A 22,457-nucleotide genomic window follows, 5' to 3' on the forward strand; every position below is an offset into this window, starting at 1 on the left:
TCGTTAGCCCTCGGGCTTTGACGAGATTTAGATTCCCAAATGTCCCTATAAATCTGGGCAGTGCCTGTGCTTAAACACTGGCCAGGAGCGTCGGCAGAGTTAGAGTTTTAGACGCCAATTGCTGATGCGGATGAGGTCAGGAATGTATTTGTTTTCTGACTAATTTTAAAGACAGGGTTTCTTATGTGCCTCACTCTAGGGACGAGGAATATTGTGATGTGTATTTCAAATGAGCCATTTCAAATCTCATTTATTATTTTTTCTGAAATCTCATTCCATTTAAGCTGTCACAGCTTGAGGCCTGCTCATGCTTTTTTCTGCCTTACCAAAGAAAAAGAAGTGTCATTAAAAAAATACCATCGCTTCTTTTATTGTTTCAGAATTCAAATACAAATGAAAATAACATTTGCAGATAAGAAGAAAAACAAATTTAACAGATGCACAAAAGAGGGTAAAATATTTTACGTTAATAATTGGGGGAACTGGCAAAATACAGCAGTCCGTCTCGGTCACAATCTGCTGGATCCTGGCGATAATATCTACTTAAATCTCTATTCCCTAAATCTCCATTTCAGACATTAACGTGCTTTAATATTCTAAGTAAATTCCCAACCTCGCTTACCCTACGACGCGCTTTAACTCCAAACGAGAAGCGTTTAGCTTAGCAGAAAGGGCGTGTGAGGGCTGCTCCCTGGCTACCTTTCCTTGCAAATAAATCAGTGTCTTCAGAATCTGCCTGCTCTTTCCTCCTCTAAAGTAGCCAAAAAAGGGGGATTTCTCTGGAAGAAAGACGCATCCCTCCCTCCCTCCCTGATGCCCTCCTCAGCCGTGCCTCCCCCCATGCCTGTATGCTTTATCCCCCAGGTCCCGTTCCCACAGATGGGCTAATCTTGCCTGTTTTCTGTGATGCCCTCTCACTGCCTTTGGGTACTGCTGATCCTGTTCCCTCTTGGACGCCCGTGCCCCACATCCTGCCCCTCAGGGGTGCTGCGGGTCCCCTCCGTGCTGCCACCCAGTCCCACTCCCGTGGGCCACGTCCTCGGCACCGCAACCCGCCCTCGGTCCCCCGCCTGGCACGAGACCCGTTTTCCCCACCTCAGCGCCCAGCCTGGAGTCGAGTCTGCCGCTGCTCGCGCCCCCGCTATGGGGCCCCAGTGCCCCATCCCACCCAGGGCCAAGGCTTTGCATCCCCTCCCCTCCCATCCCAGTGCCCAGGCCCCCCAGCCCCCATCCCACCCTATCCCAGTGCCCAGCCTCCATCCCCTCCCAGTGCCAGCTCCAGCCCCAACCCACCCTAGTGTCCCATCTCCATCCCAGTATCCCAGCTCCAACCCACTCCAGTGCCTATCCCAGTATCCCATCCCCATCCCAGTATCTCAGCCCTACCCCACCCTAGAGCCCAGCCCCAGTATCCCATCCCCATCCCAGTACACCGTCCCCACCCCAGGGTGCAGCCCCAGTTCTGCATCCCAGCACCCCAGGTGCAGCCCAGGCCCTGCCCAGGCCCCGGCGCTGCAGCCTCATCCCGCGGCCCGGCCCCGGCTCCGCGGCCCCGGCTCCCCACGGCCCCCAGGCCCCGGCTCCCCGGCCCAGCTCGGCCCAGCCCCACGGGCCCGAGGCCCCGGCTCCCCGGCTCGGCCCCGGCTCCCCACGGGCCCGAGGCCCCGGCTCCCCGGCCCAGCTCGGCCCAGCCCCACGGGCCCGAGGCCCCGGCTCCCCGGCTCGGCCCCGACTCCCCACGGGCCCGAGGCCCCGGCTCCGCGGCCCGGCCCCGGCTCCCCACAGGCCCCAGGCCCCGGCCCGGCCCCACGCCGGCTCCCCGCGGCGCGCGGCCCCGCCCTGCCCCAAGCGGAGCCGCGGCCAGGGCCGGAGCGGGGCCGCCGCGCATGCGCCCTGCCCGCCCGCGGGTCGCCGCAGGAGCGAGTTGCTGCCGGAGTTGAGGAGAAGAAGCGCCCGGGGGGCGGGAGGCGGCGGCGGCGGCGGCCGCGTGGGGGCCGCGTGGGGGCCGCCCCGCCCCGCCCCACTCCGCCCCGCCGCGGGGCGCCGCCATCTTGCGGGGGGCTGCGGGGCGGAGCGGCGGCGGCAGCGCCCGAGGCCCCGGGAGCCGCGGCCGGCGCCGCCCCTGGGGGCCGCCGCGGCCCCTCCCGGCCCCGCCGCCCGCCTCGGCCCCGCCGCGGCCCCTCCCGGCCCCGCCGCCGCCGCCGCCGCCGCCCTCCTCGGCCCTGGCGGCCGCCGCCGCCGCTGCGGGCGCCGCGGGAGGTAATTCCAGACAAGCGGGGTCCCGTCCCGCCCCCCCCGCCGGCAGCGGGGCTCTTTCTGAAAACCGAAACCGAAACCAGTTATTTTCGGTGGGGCGGGGGAGGGGCCCGCCGAGCCCGCGGCAGCGGCGGAAACTCGAGCGGGGAGGCCGGAGGGCGGCGCGGGCGGCGGGAGCGGGCCGAGGCGGCGGAGCGCGGCGGGCGGCGGCCGCGGGCGCCCCCGGGGCAGGTGCCCCCAGGCGGCGGCGGCGGCGGCGGCTCGGGGGGGCGAGGTTGGGCGGGCGGCGAGGAGGCCGGTGGCGGCTGAGTTTGATACTTCAGAAATAAACCGATGGGCGCTCGGGGTGAGGGTTAGCGTGGGAGAGCCTTAACCGTGTCTGGTGCTCTGCAGAACGGCGTTAGGACGGTTGTACTGACACTTGGTGCTGGAAGGAATTGGATTAGATTTCCCCCCCCCCCCTTTTAATATGAAAACATTTGTTGTAGTTTATTCACACACCAACTAGATAAGTTAAAAAAAGTTCAGCACACTGGTCTGTACTTGGGATTAAGGGGTAAAAAGCTCTGATCCTTGGTGCCAAATTGCATAAGGCATCTCTGGTATGTGTCCTCATACAGCGAGACAGAAATATAAAGGAGGGAAAACTGGTGCTCGGAGCTGCACACTCGTCTTCTGTGAGGTCCTTGGAGCAATCGCAAGTTCTCATGAACGTCACTGTTTTGCTGCTTCGCTTTTCCTTGTTTTCTCGAGATTATACATTCTTTTTTAGGGTGGGACAATCTTTTCCGAAGCGATCTCGGCGAACGTTTCTCGTGGTGGACGATACGCAATAATAATTAGTAATAATAGTAATTAGTGTATAGTCCCCAAGGTGACTTGCTGGATTGTAGTCTTATAAAGTAATTACAGATGCAATTAAAACGGAAGATGCTTGTGCCCTCTGTGGTCCAGGTTTGGCCTAAAATTGATTGTACGTTGCTCCGCTTGTAATCCCATTAAGCTTGAATGTGTGTGAAATAACTAGTAACTCGCCCTGAGTGCGGATGTGAAAACTGAGCTCCGTGTTTGAGTTGCCTGATAGAAGTCCAGTACAAAAATCAGACAGGTTGTGGGGAGCAACTTCTTGTGGCCAAAGCTAATTTATCTCACGCGTGCTGTTTTTGTGGCTGCAGTGTGTTGGTTGCAATGGGGTGAGTGGTTATGAGCACCGACTAGCTTCTCGCGACTTAGGGCTGTATTCTCTTTACCTCAACCCTGCTGTTTGTCAGGCCCTGCTTATTGGTACGTTTTAATGCTGCTCTTTTATTTCCTGGGATTTTAGGATAATGGGAGGGGAGTTAGCCTTTAGGCAGATTATTTAAAACTGTAGACGCTGTTGTAAATAAATTCTAGATGCTAACTTTATCTCCAGTGCTTGGCTTGAAATGTTGTTTTCTTTTGCAGAAGAAAAAGGGCTAGCTCTCGCTTGTGCCTCTCTTCTGTCTTCATGCAGAGCTCTAAGTCTAAACATTAATTTAGATGTGATGGGAATAATGAATGAATTTGGGGCTAAAGCCTCAGTGAAATCCTCTTGTCCTCTTCCATATGAGCGGTGATGTTTTTGGAGAGGTGGAAAGTGCGGCAGACTGCAAGTCTGATCCTAGGAGATAAGTAATAAAAGCAGATTCGCGCTGGGGGTGATGGATGCAGCGGCTCCGTGTAGGGTGTCCTGAGCGCGTTTGTGTCCGCTCTCCCGTGTGAGACCATGCCTAGCCCCTGTGCAGGAGGGTGATGGAAAGGGTTTTGGAAGGGCCTGAGTTCCCTTACTGGAATTGTGAGATTTGAATATCAGGAAAACATAGTTAAATTGGGTCAAAACCAAACCGATGTGTCACAGCAGTTATTTTGGACCCTCTAGCAACGTGTCTTAGTGCTGGCTGCCATCCTGAGGTGGAGGAGATGAAAAAGAGAGCATTGGGAGTTGAAGAATGAGATATGAGACTGAGGGGAAAAATGGCCAAGTGTGTACTCACCAATGGATGATGGATACCGAAAACAAAACTCTGATGCTTGGAACCAATTAGCAGTAAAAGCAAAGAGAGATTCTACCAAACTTAGTCTTTCTGATTTGTAGCACAAACTGTTCTATGGGTGAGGGATATTTCCAGTATCTTTCTGTAAGGAGGGAGAAGTATATCTGCAATAGTTTAATGGGGAAACTGGTAAATCCCTGTGTTCAGCATCCCTTTGAGTGAAAAGGATGTAATGGTTATGTTATCGGCAGATGTATTGTATTTTGTCCAGACTGTATGTTTGTTATTGCAAAAGTTGTGTTGATACCATGATGGTTAGATTTATCTTTCAAATTTAACTACTTCTCTTTTTCAGTTTAGTTTCTAAATTTGGCAGATTACTTTCCAGAGGAGAGTTCAATTTGTCAGCAAAATACTTTACCTCCTTGGAATGCATGCTTTATTTTTAGCTTTAGCATCCTTTGGCTTGTCTGTGTGATCTATATCTTTTTGATTGAATCGGGGTAAATGGTAGAATAAAAACAAGGTATATCTAAGCAAATGGAGGCAGTACCTGAAGCACACAGGATTTGATAATGCTATTTATGCCTTTAGCTTTTAAACAAAACGAAGTACTTGCTTATGTCCAGGTGTCTCGCTTAAATCAGCAGCAGAGTTTATTCTTGAACACTGTCAGTGAGATCAAAGCTCTTCTGCGTGTCTGGCCGGTAGCAGGGAGGTGCAGAGCTGAGGTCCTGGTGGCAGAGGAGACAATCCCAGCTGGTCCCTGCAGTCACTGCTGTTAAATGTTGTGCAACTCATTTGCCTCTTTGCAACAGGGTTTGCAGAGAACTGGAGTCCAGGAAGGCTCAAGAGCTTGATGGGGTGAAGAGCAGGAGGCTCGACTCCCTTTTCTCCATCAATGCCGGAGCTCCCAGGAGAGAATATATTCAGCATAACGTCACTTTTCAGCTGAGGTAATATACGATTGGAACGTTTAAGGACCCTTTTAAGGCAAATCTGTAGGAAACGGGCCAGTCCCATTAGATGTATTTTGTTATCTTTTGAAGAGCAAGAGGCCCTTGCCTGGTCAGCTGTCTTTCCCATGGCATCATGCAGTTGTATTGAAAGAGCTTACTGCTGCCTGTGCTCGCTCAGCTGAGAGAACAGAACTGGCAAGATCTGAGACAGAATAATGAGTTTTTTGAGAAAAACATCATCGTAACTCTGATTTATAATTCTTGTTATACTCGAGGTAAAGGAGGGATCTTGGGACCCAAGATATTTTTTGTTTCTCCTTGTTTTATAAATCACAGTGTTTATAAACTACGTCTGGAAAATGCTGATGCTTCTGTGTGGATATGAGCTTTTGTTGATTGTTTTTAAGAATGTTCTGGGAATTTGCATTATACCTTTTTAAGCAGAGAATTAGGTTGTACAGTCATAGTAAAGAAAATATGGCCTTTTAGACACTTGGGTAGATGCTGTCAGTGAAGCACTGAAGCACACATATGGCTTTAAGCATACAGAGAATCCTTTAGGGTATCAAATGCATCTAAGCATATATCTAAATGCGCTGTTGGAATGAGCCTTATAGAATAGCAATATTGCCAATCAGATTTGTGAATATTTTTCTTCTACCCACTCTTCATAACTATAATATTAATACTGTACTAAATACACAATAATATATGAATATCTGTACTTCCTGAAACTTTTGTTGGGAAAGGTGGGAGGCAAAATGGTTTATAAGTGTAGGTGTATAAACTATGTTTTTTTCATAGTATCTGAAGAAGTACTTTTCTAGGTTTTTTGTTTATTTAGTTCCTTGACTAAACACTTCACTTCTCAGAGTTAGATAACTTTCTAAGAAGAGTCATTCTGATCTAACCTTTTCTGCAACAGGGATAAGTGTTTTTTTTTTTGGTAACTCTTCATTGTATTTATCACAGGGAAGACATGTGATACTTAATTGTTTCTGGGTTTTGTTGTTTTTTTTTTCCATGCATACAGCTAACAGAAGGAAGCTTAGGATATTTTTATATGTCGCTCTGTGCCAGATTTTACTTTAATTCCTCCATTGTTTGGTAATGCTAAATCTGCAAATAACCACTTCTATTGCATACTAGTGCCAAGCCATTTAGAAAACAAGTACCAGAAAAGAATTTTGTTTTGCAATTTTTGTTGCACAGTTAAGAGCATGGGCTCTGACTGGTGTTGCCTGTTGACTTCAACATCAAATGCATCTGAATCACAAGCCCCACTTGTTTGTACTTTTTTTTAAGCTTACTATATCAATTCTGTGTACTACTTATCTTTTGAAATACTTGACCTAAGCATGAATTATTCAGTCTGGAACAATTGCTACTGAAGTCTGTGTAATACATTTAAGAACTGTTTTGGAGTAGTTAGTGATAGTTCTGGAGGTTGGTAGTAATCTCCTTAACATCAGCCATCTGGAGTTTAGAAAACCGACCTTAATTATATATTCCCCAAAAGAAGCATGAGATAAATATTCAGAAAAGGCTAATGTAATAAAGAGGCTTCAGAACAGAAGGAAATAAAATAACCAGCACAGAGCTTTGTCATCCCTTTGAAATTTCTTTTTGTGAGTCTACATCCAATATACGATCGTTTCGGACATCAAAAATGTTTAAGAATAGCAAAATGTTATAGGTAATGGCGTGGTCCTCTTAGTTGTTTTCATTAAATGCTTTAAGAGCATGTTTCATTGCAAAGCTCCTTCTTTGTGTCTTAGTTAAGTTTAAGTGATGTGACTAAATTTTTATTTGTCCATTTAAAGAATCGCTTTTCCTCCCAGTGCTACAATTTTTATGTCACCAAGTTGACTTTATTTTAGATCACAAATCTTGCAGCTTACTTACAGGTCATTAACTTTTGAGTGAAAACGTTTCTGATTAAGGATGATAGAAAGTATTTGTACCTCGCATCTGCTGTTGTAGAAATCAGATTTAGAAATGTCCAAAACTATCATCTCTCAATAGAGTATTTTAGGTCACTTTTTCAGAAGTTCTTGTGAACATGACACACATTCAGATGTATATTTTCTCTGTGGCATTGAGTCAATTCATTAGGAAGTATTGCCTTGGTTGTAGGAGATTCCCCTGTATGACTGGCTCAGCAAAGAGAACGGAGTTAGTAGTGACATGGTCGTGGACACCTCTTTAGGCTTTCTGGCAGAAGAAGTTTGAAGTATTACTGTGCTGTGCTATGGCTGAGCAAGTGACTTCCTTCTACAGGGCTGGTCGTTTTTCCAAAAGCAGTAAAATATTGCCAGAGCCCTTAAATTAGGGCACAAGAGTGAAGCAGAGCGGAGATGAGCTGGGGAAATGAGGCTCAACAGTGAATGATTTAAATAAAGCCATAAAAATGAAGTTAAGACTGTGCTTCTGTTCCTTACTTCTGATAAATGAAGAGAAAGCATGAATTCTGTGGGTGTGAAAGTATGTTTTTGTGCCTGCTTTTGTTTCCCTCTTCTTCTGTTTAGAATAGGCTGAAATAATTTTCAGCATAGCTTTGAATGCCTCGTTCAGCTTCGGCAACAAAAAGAACAGGGAAGAGACTGCTTTCCTGCTTGCTTCCAGTTGTCGCGTGAATTTAAAGGTAGCAAAGTCAGTATGATTGTACATGGAGAAAGCTTAACCAAAGCTTCAACAGATGTGTGCGTGTATATGTATTTTTGATGCAACTGTGTCAGGAACCTAAGAGATAGCTACTGTGCTGGTTTGGACTTAGCACCAGGATCAACTTCTAGGTTTAGAGTGAGCTCACAGTGTTGCTGTCTGATCTCATAAATTGATTACAATCACATAGCCATGGTACCGGTTTATACATGTCCCAGTGCCGTAGCATTTGAGCATCATCCGTACGTTAATGAGTACTTACAGTGACCATGGGAAGTCCATATTGTACAAATGAACATTACAAACTCTGGAAAACCAAAGCAGTTTATCTTAAGAGTTCCTGTGGCAGAGCTAAGACAAAACACGTTTCTTCTCAGTTCTTGCTTCATGCTGTAAGCTCGGGGCATCTCTCCTGTCCTAGACCATCCTTTTCCCCTAGTCTTCCTGAGTAATGTTTTCATTCTTTTCTAGTGATATTTTTTCTCTCCTTTCCTGAGAACCACAAAATAGTGGGAAATACAATGGATGGAGGCTGGCATTCTGTAATTTTAGGTGGAAAAAAATATTGTGGATTTTTTTTCTTGTTGTTCATTGGCATAAAAGATGATGAAACCAACTATGTCTTATTTATGCACTTAATGCTTGCTGGTGGCTACTAACAGCTTCTCTTGAAACGTTGGTTCAGTTCCATTGCAGGCTGTGAATGTTCACTTCAGTCTTGCACTAGATTCATGAGATTCCTGGAGGTGAGGTGGGTTTTCTTGTTAATGGCATTAGTTCAACCTTGCAAAATATTACTTGCCTGAGGAGAGAAATATTTTACTTACCCATCAAAAACTATCATCGGTTGTCATCACAGTTGAGGGACAGGTAAATGATTTTTTTGTGTCTCTCTGAACTGGTAAATTTGAGACCGAATTAGTTGTGCCTTGTGATAAGTTTTAGCAGTTTTTTCGCTTCTGTTTAAATTACTATTTAGTTCTCCACTAGCTCTATAAGGGTGATTTACTGGCGTTTGAACGTGTTTCCTAGATACGTTAACCAAATGCTATGAGAAGCTTGAGGATAGATGCAGCTCTGAATTTCAGCTTTTTCTTCATGCGTATGTATTACACTAAACAAAGTGACCAGCTTTCCTAGTTTCCCATTCTATTTTGGGGAAGAAAGGAGACTTATACCTCAGCTATTCCCAGAACAGCACAGTCTCGGACGGTTTTCTCAATGCCAGCTGTTTCTCAAATGGCATTTTGTCTCCTGCTGCACAGAGGCTTAGCCAGAAGGGCTGATAATTTCACATTGTTGATACTTGATTTAAAATTTTGGGGGTGTATTTTGCCATTGTGTTTCTCAACTTTTACACTGGTATAAAGACCTGAAATCCTCTTGTCATACAAAATGGGATTTCTGTTGAAATGATTTTTTTTCCCATTAGGTCTGATTAGCATATAGAGGAATATAGTGAACCCTAATCAACCCTTTCAGCCTTAATACTTTTATTTGCTTGCATGAGCAGTTGCCTTTTTTCAGCTAAGGCAAAATGAATGTTAAAAGCCAAACTAGATTTCCTACAGTAATCACAAAATAGTTTTCCAAGGCCATGTGGTGGTTCAGTGGCAGCAACAAGGTCAAAACCTGAGTATTTCTGATTTCTTCTTTCTGTGGACTATTCCCTGATCCTAGAGGTCAAGCACAGAGGTTTGGGTGGTGGCGTATTAATTATGAACCGTTATCGCTGCAAACATGTTAGTCGCTTACCATTTTACAAATCACAGTCCACAACTTGGGGCCTAATGTCTCATCTTAGTTTTGCTTTATCGTCTTTTACATTAATGTTTCTTAGTCATAAAATGTTAAAGATGAAAAGCAGTCACGAATGGGGACAAATGAGAAACATTTGTGCATGACTATGGCTTTTTAAAAGTTTTCAGGTTTGGTTTTTGCTGTCTTTTTAATAGTATAGCTTACTTCCCTTTATTGGGCTATCTTGGTTTTATTGTAGATTGTACTGATAGGGAGCCTCATAAAAGAAGCAATTTCTTTACTACATTTTTCTAGGGTTTTTAATAGATTTATAAAATGGAGATGAAAAAGGCTCACTATTTTATTGTATCTTCTCTGGTTAGTACAAGGTTGTTTTGTACATTGTGCTTTTTGGCAGTTTTTCTGGTCCAGTTTTAAATAAATTCCCTAGCTTAACTACTTCAGAGTCCTATTTGAGTCCTCAAAACCCCTTTCTTTAGAGGGAGCTCTGTAAGTCGTCTTGGTGCTCAAACTTCTTTATTTTTAAAGCCTAAAATTCAAAAAACAGCAGCTCAAGAGTGTTATTTGCTTGTCTTTGTGGGACCTGGCATCAAAATGCAGGCTGTAAATACGTACGGTGAGCCTTTTGCTACAGTTGATCAGTCTTGCTTTACCAATAACTTATTTAGTCTGATTCAAAGCAAAATTCCATCGATGGATGGCACGCGGTTGTGATGTCGCGGTCGCCGCGGATCCCACTGTGTACGTAACTGCGGACACCGGCTTCCAATCTCCAGCCTCTGGAATTTCTGTTAGTTCAGCTCCTGCTGAACTGGCGCCCGCAGCTTGACCGCTGCTCTGGTTAGCCGATTCCGATTTTCAACCTTATTCTGACTTCTCTGTGTGCGACTAATCTTCAAAATTGTGCCGGATTGTAAGTAGTTGGGTTTTAACACTTGGGGAGTTAAAAAAAAAAAAAAAAAAAAAAAAAATGATACCCTGAGATGCTTGCTAGTGTAGTCTGCAGGTGCCTATCTTGCTACTGACCTAATTGAGATGACCATAATGAGCTTATGATGCCTGAATTAGAGCCACAGAGGCACTCCAACACCATGAGTTGTCTTACCACAGGCCTGTGGTTTTGCCTTTGACCGCAATTAACTTGCACTCTCAACCTGCAGATGATTTAACATGTCAGAAACTTTGGAGTGAGGTTTCCCCTGCCCTGGTCTAAGCACCCAGCAGCTGAAAACCCACCCCGGCCTCCTCACCATAAGGTACTTTCCAGTGTCGAAGAAGACAACCTGCTAGAGGCAGGTCACGTAAATTGTTCTTGGATGACACGGATCTTACTGTCGAGTAAAGGGCTCAGATTGACCGTGTCTAACTGGGGCAACCAGAAGTCAGACTGAGAAGATCCTCGTCCTTGAGCAGATTTGACCCATTTCCAAAAGAATGCAGTTAGACTTAATTTGTCATTTGGACTCTGCTTTTTTTGAAATTAACAGCGTTTACTTGTGCTGGAAAGATTAATAGAGCTGCCAGATCAAGGGAGGGTTGGGATTTTTTTTAAAAATATATTGAATATATTATATATATAGCAAGCAGCTGCGTTCGTAAGCTGAAAATATTCAGGTTACATTTAAAGGACAATAATGTACAGTTAACTTATAGTCAGTAGTTTGGTGTCTACTGCAATAATTGAGTAGTTGGGTACAGAGGGCCCATATAGCAGTACAGCTTTTAGTCGATTGCTCTAATGGAGGCCATGAGTTCATTTGTTGTGACAGTGCAGCAGTGGGTAGAGCTTAAGTGTTTTAAGAGCTTTATAGCATTTCTAGGGTAGAGCCTAAGCATTATAGCAGTATCCAGAGGTCTGGCAGCAGCTGTTAGATGCTGCTGCTCTTCACTGTAACAAGATTGAACAAGATTGGATGCTGTATTTAAGTTTGTGCATGCACCTGTGTAGGTGCAATTCTATAATTATAAATTGATATTAGTAAGACACAGAGCAAAGAGCCTATTGAATACAAGAAGCCAGGCTCTTACCTGTGAACTCAAATGGGCATTAAGATCTTATACACCAAGCAACTGTTGCATCTTATTTACCTTTTTGTGCTCAAACTGCATATATGCTTAACACTTAACTTTTAATCAAATGACTTGGGCAAAATGCAAGTTTGACATTTTTCTCCCAACTTCTGAAACTAGTATTGCTCTAAAAACCCTTCATGAAATGTAAGCGACATCTTATTCTGTGCCTCTGTTTTTGTCTTCAAACTCTAGTTTTCTTTCTTAAAATTAAATAAAGAACCTAAAGTCTAAGCAGAAAGATGGAGCAGAGCGTCTCGGAGACGACCACCACCGCTCCGACAGCGGACTTCGATGTAATGAGTGCCTTAGACTGGAAAGACGGCATTGGTACCTTGCCTGGTAGCAACATAAAAGTAAGAAACCAAGGAACAGAATAAACGAGCGGCCGCCGTCCTTTTGGGAGCACACTACATTTGCAAATATTCTCTAGATATATGGAAAAACTTTTTTTAAACATTTGAGTTAGAGTGCCCAAGCAAGCGGTGACATTTTAGTAATGTTTCTGAAAGCCTGGTGATATTTCCTCCCCCCCCCCCCCGCCTTCTTATTTTCCCCTCAACTGATTTAGAATTTCCGAAGGTAGGCAGTTAGTCTTTTAAAAAATTCTTTTCTGCTGTACAGACGTTTAGAGCTTGATCTTCCTAATTCTCAGTCATGTCAATACAGCTTTCTCAGCAAGAAATACCATTAAGTTCAGCCCAGCGTGAGAGACGCGTTTTCTCGTGAGTATTTGTAGGGTTGGGCCTTTAGGTTCTTCTCACATCAGTGATTATTTTTTACAGCTTTTGACGGCTCTCTGTATCTAGCTCACATATTCATGATAGGGACTCAAAAGCAACTCTTAAGAAAATGGGAACCAAGATCTGATGGCTACAAATGTGGTGTACTGTGTTGGAGGAGGGGGAGGTGTTGGCCGACTGTTTACTGAAATCCCTTCCACTGCTGTTTCGGTCTGATTGCGCTTCTGATGGTGGAGAGTGAATACGTAACACTGTCCTGGAGACCGTGCAAGTCCTGAATCTTTAAGGGACGGGAGAGGGGGGAGAAAATCAATTTCAAGCGAAATAACTCGGAGCTGAAGGGACATGAGAGCACTGAAAAATCAGATTGTTGGTATCACATCAGGCATGCAAAATTGAGACCCCGTCACAATTTTCTGAAAATATTGGCCATCTTCTCCCTTCCTCCCCTCTTCTCTTCCTCTCTGTGTAGAAATATGCTCTGGGGGATGTCAAACCTGGCTGAGTCTACGAGGAAAATGCTTGTACATAAACATCAAGGAACATGGATAATTTGTATGCTTGGAGCATTTGGAAATCAGTGGTTTGTACTCTCATAAAACTGGCCCAGAATTGGATCCACTGACTTTCTAGGAGGTCATTTGGATGAATATTTTTCAGTGGCCTCACTTTTGCCCTATACCTATAATTGAAGCCTTTTATACTTTGCTTCCTAAAAAAAGTTTGACAGTGATTCACCACAGGTTTCTTCTCAGACAGCAGTAACGTTTCTTTACAGACACAGCATCACATGTATTGATTCCTTGTAACAGTAGAGGCAACAAAGCACCATGTTATTAGACTGAAAGACACCAAATAACACTATATTATTTTGTATTAGATTATCAAGTATTAAGAGCATTGAATACCGCAGTTAGTGAGTGTGATAAAATGTGGAGGTGGAACATAATACCTAGCTGTGCTGGCCTCGTGTCCCTGGCGCAGAGCTGTCCCTGTGTCTGGTCGCGAGGAGCTCCTGAGATCCCAGCCCGCTACGCTGCTCTTTTGGGAAAGCGATAGCTTTCTTCTCTAAACTAGTCCGTCTCCTACAGGACACTTGATCCCACGTGGAATTAGCATTTCTTTCAAATGTGTTATTTCTGTTCTCGCTGAAATAAAAAAATGATGCTCCGTTACTTTTGAGGTTCCAAAGGAAGAAGTAAGCTTTCTAGACAGAAGTCCAGCATCTTTGAAGCTTTAAGTACAGGCTTCAGATCAAAAAGAGAGGGGAGGAGGGAGAACGTTTGGGGTAAGACTTTAATACGGAGCCGACGCTGAGAGCGGGAAACGTGCAGAAGAGCGCTTCTCAATGCGGTGATGAGCCCTTTCTCAGAGGTGCAGCAGATGCTTTTAAACTGGGTTTACTGGGTTTGAGCAAAGAGCGTATAGCTGAGAAAAGATCTCGAACTAATAAACTACTGCGAATAAAAGCTTTGGAGCGGAGCTTGCGAACGCAAGCTGCTGTGGACTTGTCTCTCTTATTCCGGAGTCGGTAGCTCTATATTGCAGCCAGTAAAGAAGATCAAGGAGGCAACAAATCTTTAGAGCTGTTTGCTCGTCAGAATGGTAATTTTTGGTGTGCAGTTGTCTTTGCACATGGGCACTGCTAAGAGATGCACACTGATGGCACGCTACAGTAATATTTTATCTGGACCAGCGAAGTGTTTGTTCACAACACAAGAATTTTTTAATTCTGTTAGCACTCGGTAGTACTAAAGAGTCTCTGAAGGTTGCCAAATATCATTTGTTTTCTATAATTACCCCACAGTGTGAGTGCTTTACTGTATGTCTAGAGCGGTTTTCTTGCTCTGCATGCAAACTTACTCTTGGACTGTCGTAGGATATACGGTATGTGTACAGGACTGGTAAGCAAGCACTGTGTAAGGGCGAAGGAGCTGTGTGCTAACAAAATCTCCATCCACAACCCTGCCTCGGATAAGACAGGATTATCCCATCAGCTGATGGGTGGTTTCCTACCTGTGTGTAAGGCAGAGGGTCAGCAACAAGTCAAAACTCAGGGTGCCGGGGCTAGGAGAGGCGGCTGCTTCTCGGACCCTGCAACATCTGGCTGTGCTGGACCCGTGCTGCCTGCAGCATCTTCACTATAACTTTAGGGGTATTTCTAGGTTGTTCTGAGCTACAGATTTAGACTTGAAGTTCTCTCATGTATCCTTGGGCCAGGGCCTTGCTGCAGTGTTCACTGAACTGTAAATGATACTGCGCATGGAGAGAAAGTAAGACTAGTTATTTCTCGGCACCTACTGCTCTTCAGTGGTTTTGCCTCTGTCTTCTCACATTCCTCTGCCCTCCTCCCTCTTGGGGAGTTCGTTTCCCAAAGGGCTGGCAAGGGGAGTTTAAGAAAGGTTGGGAACTGCTTGACCTCTTAAACTGCAGCTCCGGACGCTTGCGGTGTTTGTACTCTCCCAACTGGCGCTGTGCTTCAAGGTCTTTAAAGCTCAGCCAGCACCACCCGGGAGGACTTAGCGGACAAAGTTTCTGAAAAACTACAGTTCCTGGAGCGTGGCCTTTGTGTCACTAGCTGGGTGTTTTCTACTTGCCATAAGACTCTAGGGAAGTTGCTGTATTTGATAAGTACACTCAGTGTAATTGCATTTTGCGGGATGACCCTCAAAAAGCAATTTGACCAAACCTCTGTTGCGAGCGTGCATGTTCTGCTATGTTTCTGCGTAGTCAGAGGTCCGGGATGGATAAGGGGAACACATCCAAATCAGGTAGAATAAACATTGCTTTCCTTCTTTGACAACAAAATGCATCATTGGGGTTTTTTAGGCCCATTTCTGGCATTTTGAGGGAAAGCTGTGCTGGGGATGTGTGGGAGGGTTTTTTTTTTTTTTTTTTTTAATGCTTTTATATGTACAGTTCTTACTTTATCCTGTACCTACTTACCTACTTGTTTCTCAGGAATCCTCTCCCTGCCTGCCCCCCTTTCTAGCTAGTTTACTGTTGCTTATTTGCCTGCTTTTTTCCTGTTGCTTGCAGTTCTGTGTAAATGAGTTTGGGATTCTAGAAATCATTACTGAAGCTGAAGCAGAAGCCATAAAAACTCTTACAGCCTTAGCAGCAAATGCAAGGCTAGCCAGAGCTGCTCCTGCTGCTGTCGATGCTCCCACTACCTCTAGTGCTGCTCTGAAAGGTGAGCTTTTTGCTGCGGAACAGAATATACAGTTTCTGAAAAAGCTTCTAGAAGTAGGTCTAACCAAAATGTTTCTTTGCATAGCACAGAGCTCCCTGACGCAGTCACGGTGAGTCACTGTCTATTTCAAATATTTTAGAAGTATTTAGGGAGAACGTAATTATCACAGAGTCATAACAGTACCTGGCTTAGGCATTGCGCTCTGCTTTGCAAAAGGTAAGTGCGATTATATAAACTCTTTGGGTTAAATTTTTGGGTTTAGTCAGACAGTCCTCTCATGCCAAGTGTTTTAAATTGCATTCTGAGGGTCTTCTTAACTGGTGACATGGGGAAGTTGGAGACTATTTTTTCCAGAGTGCATCAGCAATGACATTGCTGTTTCTCCTTAAGATGGTTGATTTATTTATGGATGATTTATTTGTCACGATAGCCACTGGGGCTGCATCTGTCTTAACCTAAACTATGCCTGGGTCTATTTTTGGGCCTCGAGACCAGAACAGTCTGGCTTTATATACCATATTAAACTTTCAACCTTCAAAAAAAGAATGGTCATGTCCACCGGGAAGTGTTCCTGGTCCCTGCTGAATCCTGAACTGTGCTTGGGAACTGCCTGGGATAGTGCTAGCTGGCCTACGCCAGAAGTGACCCACAGGCTGTGCTAAGGAGGCACATTGCTGAGTGGCAGGACCTGGCACTACTTGATGTGCCTTAGTGGATCGCTCCTGGGAGCTGTGCTTGCTTCCAGTATATTTCTTCCTCTGGTCACATGCCTTATGTGTGTGGAGCATAAATGGATGGCATAGTGCTGGGATTCCTGGTTCAGGATGAATCCTCAGTGGCATTGCTAGTTATCTCTGCAAGAACCTGCTTGAAAGTTGCCTCTAACCTGATTCATACCAAGAGATACAATGTTAGCCACAAGAGTTTTAAGGTTTCCAAAGCTACTGTAATCTAAAGTAGGGAAGACTGAATTTTAACAGGGTAGCACAAGCATGTTACTGGACATACGCATCAACATAAGGAATATCCCAGACAGTCCTTTGCACATCTGCACTCTTGCCCTGCTTCTGCAGGAATGAGTAGCTCGAGACAGGTTAATGTCCCAGCTTCTTTGGGCTTTTCCTTTGCAGGCCACTCTGAGCGTTCAGTTGGTTAAGCCTCGTTTACTTTGGTAAATCACTTGTTTCCTTTGAATTACTTACTGTTTCACGAGAGCTGCCTTGTGGACATGCCTAAGTGTATACCAGAGAGTGCTAATGGAGACCAGTACTAAGGAGCGAGTGACTATTCAGAGCTCTCATCTCAAGAGTATGGTTGATCATCCAGTATCAGATCCTACTTTAAAAATGTTCTGATCTGGGTTAAATTTGGCAGCTTGTGAATGTGGCATAGGGAGCCCTTGACGGTGTTTGCCTGCCTTCTTGTAAGGAAATGGATCTTGTTCTTGAATGTGATGAGGCATAAGAATTAGCATGACACACAGGTGCACTGCAAGACCAGAGCTGGAGCCTGTCGTCAGTGTCTTGCTCTCCTAGACACCACCAATGCATCCTGGAACAGTAATTTGAAAGGATGTTAACTCTTTGTTTAAGGTTTCTATTAGCAGTGCTGGATTGCTAGTCAAGGCAGGGCTATATCACTCAAATCATACACACCTGCGGAGGGAATTTCTGATCTGGGAAGAGAATAACCTCTCTCCTCTTACTGCTTGCCTGGACAAGCAGCTGCCAGTTGGCTTTCTACAGGATTTTGAAGGAAAGTTCTGTTTCTGGTAGGAAAGCTTTGTACCTACCTCCCTGCTGGCTTTTCTCATCTCAAGATTCACTGTAAGCTGTAGAGATTCCCTTATACTTCCAGGTATTTGCTTATACTTGCACTGATTGAAGATAGGTCTGCTCCTTGTGTGAGAGTTGAGGAAATATCAATGCATCGGGCAAAGAGTTTGTTCTTTCATGGTCACCACAGCACAGAGTTTTTCCTCCCCTTTTAAATCCAAGCTTGTTCTGTATATCAGTGTGACTTCTAATTGAGAAAGCTTCAGGTGCCACAGGTCTTGCAAGTTTGCCCTGTTTTGTCTTCTCTCTGACTGGAATCATTGGTCCCCAGTGGCATATGGAGAGGTTTTAAGTGGTAGCACAAGCTGGCATGTGTGCACTCTGTAAGCAGGTTGTCAGTCCAGTTCCAGCCAGGACCATCTGACATCTGCATCGGGGTACTGGAAACAATCAAATGTAAATGAAAAATTTCAATTGTGTTATCAGAGTAAGTACAAATACTGGTAAGAAGACTAGGAAAATGATTTTAAACAGAAAGCAAGCTAACTGATACCTCAGTGTTTTGGATTGTGCTTTTACAAACTGTTAAAGAGTGCATTCAAATTGGTTTGATCAAACCAGTGCATGCAAACTGTGCCACTAAATCCAGAATAGGAATGACGTTGTATTGCATGGAACCCACACAGATAACTTGTACATAAGATGGCTTGAATGAAACATGCATCAAACTAGTGCAGTTTCCTGATAATGTGGATCACTGCAGTTGTGTTTCATTAAAATATTTAACATAAAGAGTTTAATTTGTGTCACAAAGAACTCAAATCATTGCAGAAACCAAACCTGAGTGGTACATTGGGATTATTCCTTACATTACTGTATTTTCATTCAGACATTTTTCTTACTAAACATAAGGATAATTGTTTTTATTTTTCTGTTAATATCGATATTTTTAGAGGCTGCATATGAAAGTCCAAAGTGTATGAAAAGGTTAAAGTTTTAAAACTCAACCAACTTTGTATTATAAGTATGAAAAAAAAAAGGTGGACTTGTTTGATATTTACCTTTCAAGTTAGAGGATTAGTAGGAATAAAAAAAACATAAAAAGGTTTCTAATTGTATCCTGGTTACAGCCTTGAGAGTATATCCTTTAACACTTTTGCAGAGGGCTGAGTTTCTCTGAAATTAAAATATTACAGCTGTATGTGGTTTTCTTTAATGAGATGGTACACGTTTTTATATGCCAAAGCACAGATAATTACTTGCCTCACAATGGGATAGTGAGATTCATTTAATGAAAGTTTGTAAAGGGCTTTGACAGAACTCCTGGCATGAAGGGTGTTAAAAAGTACAAAGTTTTAGTATTTAATACTTTTCTTTTTCTTTGTTCTGCAGTGCCTGGAGACATTGTGCCCTCTTCTGATTTCCAAGCCTATAGGCAAATGGATGGCTTTGAGAATGGAAAGTTTAGTGCTCAAACATGCTCTCAGCAGTACAGGGGCAGGTAAGTAAACCCCAGATTCTTCTTATTCTATATTTAAAAATGTTCAGGGAGAATGTACTGTTCAAGAAAAGTTTTGCTGTGACAATAGTGAAAACTGCAAAGAAAATGTTAAAATGGCACAGCAGAAGTGCAGGATGACTTTCCTCCTACTATTGATGCTTCCCGTGCCAGATCAAGGAGGGCATCCTCTCTCTGAGCTCACTCCAAACTTCTCTTCCCAGTCTGCATAAACTCCAGCTGTGTGCTTGATGCGGCCATTCCCATCTCTACAGATAAGGATGATATCTTTCCATAAAGTTGTAAAAAATCAACATTAAAAACCCACTTGAGCTGCTGTGGTAGTGAGAGCTATATAGGTACTTTGGAGTGCTAATAAATAAAGAAATAAATAAATGGCAAAACCCTGCAAATGGGATTCACTTGGTAGGTTCTCAGCCCAACCATCTTCATTCTGCCAAAGAGGTACAGAGATATTGGGGAAACTGCAAGAGTATTGTTGGGCTTTTAATTTGATTTTGTTCTCAATTTTGGGTGTTTAGTGATACCAGAGACATTCCAGATGATTGCAGAAACAGGGGAAATAGTAGAAATCTTAATGTCAGCATTGGCAGTCAGATGAATGAGGCTGACAGACCTGTCAAACGTCTCCGAAGGAAGAGAAGACTGCTTCTGGAGTCTGAGGAGGAGCAGGAAAATGCAGATGAGGCTGAGGTAAATGAGGTTGCATGCATTTTCTTTAAAGAGAAGTGTAAAGAGCAAAATCAATTCTGTGGCTGAAATTTCACTGTGCGAAGAAAGCGGAGCCAATAGGGGTTGTTCTGAGTCTGTAAGGGAAGGGCCTGGGTCTGATCCTGATTCACATCAGTAAGGAGGGACATTCACGAATGGCTCACATGGAGTCAAAGTCAGAATTCAGGCTGCAACTTAGTATAGATATAAGTTACAGGACTGTGCACCAAGTATTTTTCTCAATAATAAAAATACATGCAGTGAAGTTCATGTCCCCCAAAATACTATGTCTAACTGCAGTCATGAACTGCTATGTGGAGCTAAAGATAAGCGACAGACAGCAGAATTTGACTTCTTTGTTAGTACTGGCATGTACACTGCTAGAAACCCATATTAATGACGACTGAAGACACGTAGTTTGGTCCAGACACCAAATGTTTTCTTAACTTCAGTCAGGCATCCGATTAAGATGGGTCCCTGTAGGACCTTTCTTGCAAGTCTGCACTCCACTGCTGTGTGCGTAGCATCCCAGGCCTGACGTGGGCTCAGAGCTGCTGGCATAGTTACTTATTGGCTATGCAAGCTGAAATTTCTGATGTCATGAGCAGTTTAACTCGTCTTGTTGCTCAGCTTTTCTCTGTGATGGGTGTAAGGTATTTTGAAGTACATGTAACTTCAGGCACACTTCTCTTCCGTCTCCTCCCCCTTTTACTCCTCATCTTAAACTGCCTCACTGACTCTCTTGGGGCGTGTTTTGGCAGGCAGCTTTACATTTCAGATTTTGCCCTTCTTGGTCTGCTTTGAGAAATGACAGCCCCGGGGGAATTAACATGAGTATGAAAACAACACAGAAGAAATGTGAATAGCAATCTGACACAAGGTGTGACATAGGGAGACAAATTTTTCTGGGGTGTTCTTCTATGACAGTAGTTACTTGAAGCTTCTGCTTCCTTCAGGGCTTTGTAAATCATTTTTCTCTTTATCAACTCTCTGGCATAGATGAACATAAGAAAATCTGAAGGGAAAATGCAGCATTGCAGTACGGTTGCTTATGCGAGCCGTAAATCCTGCAGTGTAGAGGGCAAGTCCTGTGTATCTTAATGGAGATTCTGGTCCTGTGCTGCTCTTCAATGCCCAAGTTTAAATGAACTTTAGTAACTTACATTGAATAACCTGTAAAGCAGTTTGGGATACTACAGGGTGAAAGTTATATATGTAACGTACTCTACTAAAGCTCTTGCAGGGTTGCTTAGAAAGAAATAATGCTAGTTAATATTTCTGTTAGTTACATGTTACATCCTTATTGTACCTGCATTGTGAGATGATCAAAGAGAGAGGAAACAACAATATTGCTAAACTTTTTTTTAACGTATCTGTGTCTAGGAGAAGAATAAATCAAATAATATGAAAGGCCGCAGAAACACTAAACCAATAAAACAAGGTGAGCTAAGCTCATGGTCTCTTTTCTTTAATGTTTATAGATTATTTTACTAGCTATTTTAAAATGAACAGTAGTAAACAGAAGAGGAAAGGGCATTGGAGCTCATTTCATATTCAGAATAGCTTATTATTTATTAGGTACATAACCCTCTTACTATAGTCAGTCTTCTGAAATGTGCTAGCTAGAATATGCTAGACTTGCCTGCATGACAGGCACAGCACAGAGGATCTGGAAGGAGACAGCCTGGTCCAGAGCTCCCTGGAGCTAATATGAATCTCTTGTCCATTGACTTTAGAGAGCTTCAAAACCACAAACTGCAGTTTCTAAATAGAAAATAAGCTGTAAACAACATGTGATTGCTTATAGACTTTGAGTTAGATTTACTATATACCTTCAGGGAGTTGGTTTATGTAAATTGGGGAGAGATTTTTAACATGCATTTGTAATATAATTTACTATGTGTGTGAGTGTGGTCCTGCTAGACTGAACCCAAACACCTGCCAAGTTGTAGTTTTCATCTCTGTACTGGTAGCTGCTTTCCTGGTAGATACATCATGGCATTAGTGGATTATAAAGATATATATAATCTTGTGAACTGACCAAAAATTCACTTGATTTTTCATTTGTTTTGTTTTAGGTTTATTTCAGCTGCAATTGTATGCCTCTCTGTGCTGTCTTTTAGTTTGTATCTAACCCCTTATTCCTCTGTGAAATATTGGGAGAAGGAATTGTTTTAGAGAATTCCTATATCATGTCCAAACTTCGCAATGGCAACCTTCTGTCGGCAGCTTGCCAACAGTCTGGGTGCCGCAGTTCATTTGACCTGTGATACAACATACATATATATGTATATTTAATACGAAAGGAACACTGTTGTCCTACTGCTGGAATTCATATTTTTCCTGAAAAGCTGGTAGCCACTCTCTGCTTTGGGGGTACAAGGGAATAACAGCCCTGGCGCGTTGCGCAGCCTGCAAGGTGAACTCTGAGGTGCTCTACTGCTCTTGCTACTTGCTCTATAAATATCCTTCTACCTGATCAGAGAGAGCAGTGCCTGTGTTTGGGTATGGGTGTTGGTACAAATGGCTTACGGAAATGGGAGGCGAAAGAGAAGAGAGGGCAGATGAGGAGATGTTCGAGAGAAGCATTCATTCTTCTTTCTGTTTTTGCTTACTTAGCTGTTCCTGCGAAGAAGAAGGTGTGGAACTGGGTTTCCTATTTAGAAGAGGAACGGATGCCAGCTGCTCCCCTAAAGCTGTTCAGAGAGGTTGGCAGCTTTTTGAACTCTTTTCCTACGTTTTTTTTTCAGGCAGTGTCACAGAATTACTAACTTCACAGAAGTAGAACTGG

The 22,457-nt window shown here is 43.9% G+C and overlaps 1 protein-coding gene across 5 annotated transcripts in view; it reads left to right on the forward strand.

Annotated features, from left to right (window-relative positions):
* The first annotated feature begins 2,210 nt into the window (after nucleotides 1–2,210).
* The window catches only part of LOC134150213 (lethal(3)malignant brain tumor-like protein 3), a 51,315-nt gene continuing 31,068 nt past the window's right edge, over nucleotides 2,211–22,457 (forward strand). The window contains exons 1-5 of one of the 5 annotated variants that reach the window (XM_062593915.1): nucleotides 2,211–2,259; nucleotides 18,829–18,937; nucleotides 19,477–19,648; nucleotides 21,050–21,107; nucleotides 22,286–22,374. In XM_062593915.1, coding sequence (XP_062449899.1) covers nucleotides 18,876–18,937; nucleotides 19,477–19,648; nucleotides 21,050–21,107; nucleotides 22,286–22,374 — 381 coding nt within the window. In that variant the 5' untranslated portion in view covers nucleotides 2,211–2,259; nucleotides 18,829–18,875. Of the gene's footprint in view, nucleotides 2,260–12,071; nucleotides 12,082–18,828; nucleotides 18,938–19,476; nucleotides 19,649–21,049; nucleotides 21,108–22,285; nucleotides 22,375–22,457 lie in introns of those variants that run through there. The other 4 variants (XM_062593913.1, XM_062593916.1, XM_062593917.1 and 1 more) reach the window with 4 other exon arrangements.

Source organism: Rhea pennata, chromosome 23, assembly GCF_028389875.1.
Source record: "Rhea pennata isolate bPtePen1 chromosome 23, bPtePen1.pri, whole genome shotgun sequence".
NCBI classification, from domain to species: Eukaryota; Metazoa; Chordata; class Aves; order Rheiformes; family Rheidae; genus Rhea; species Rhea pennata.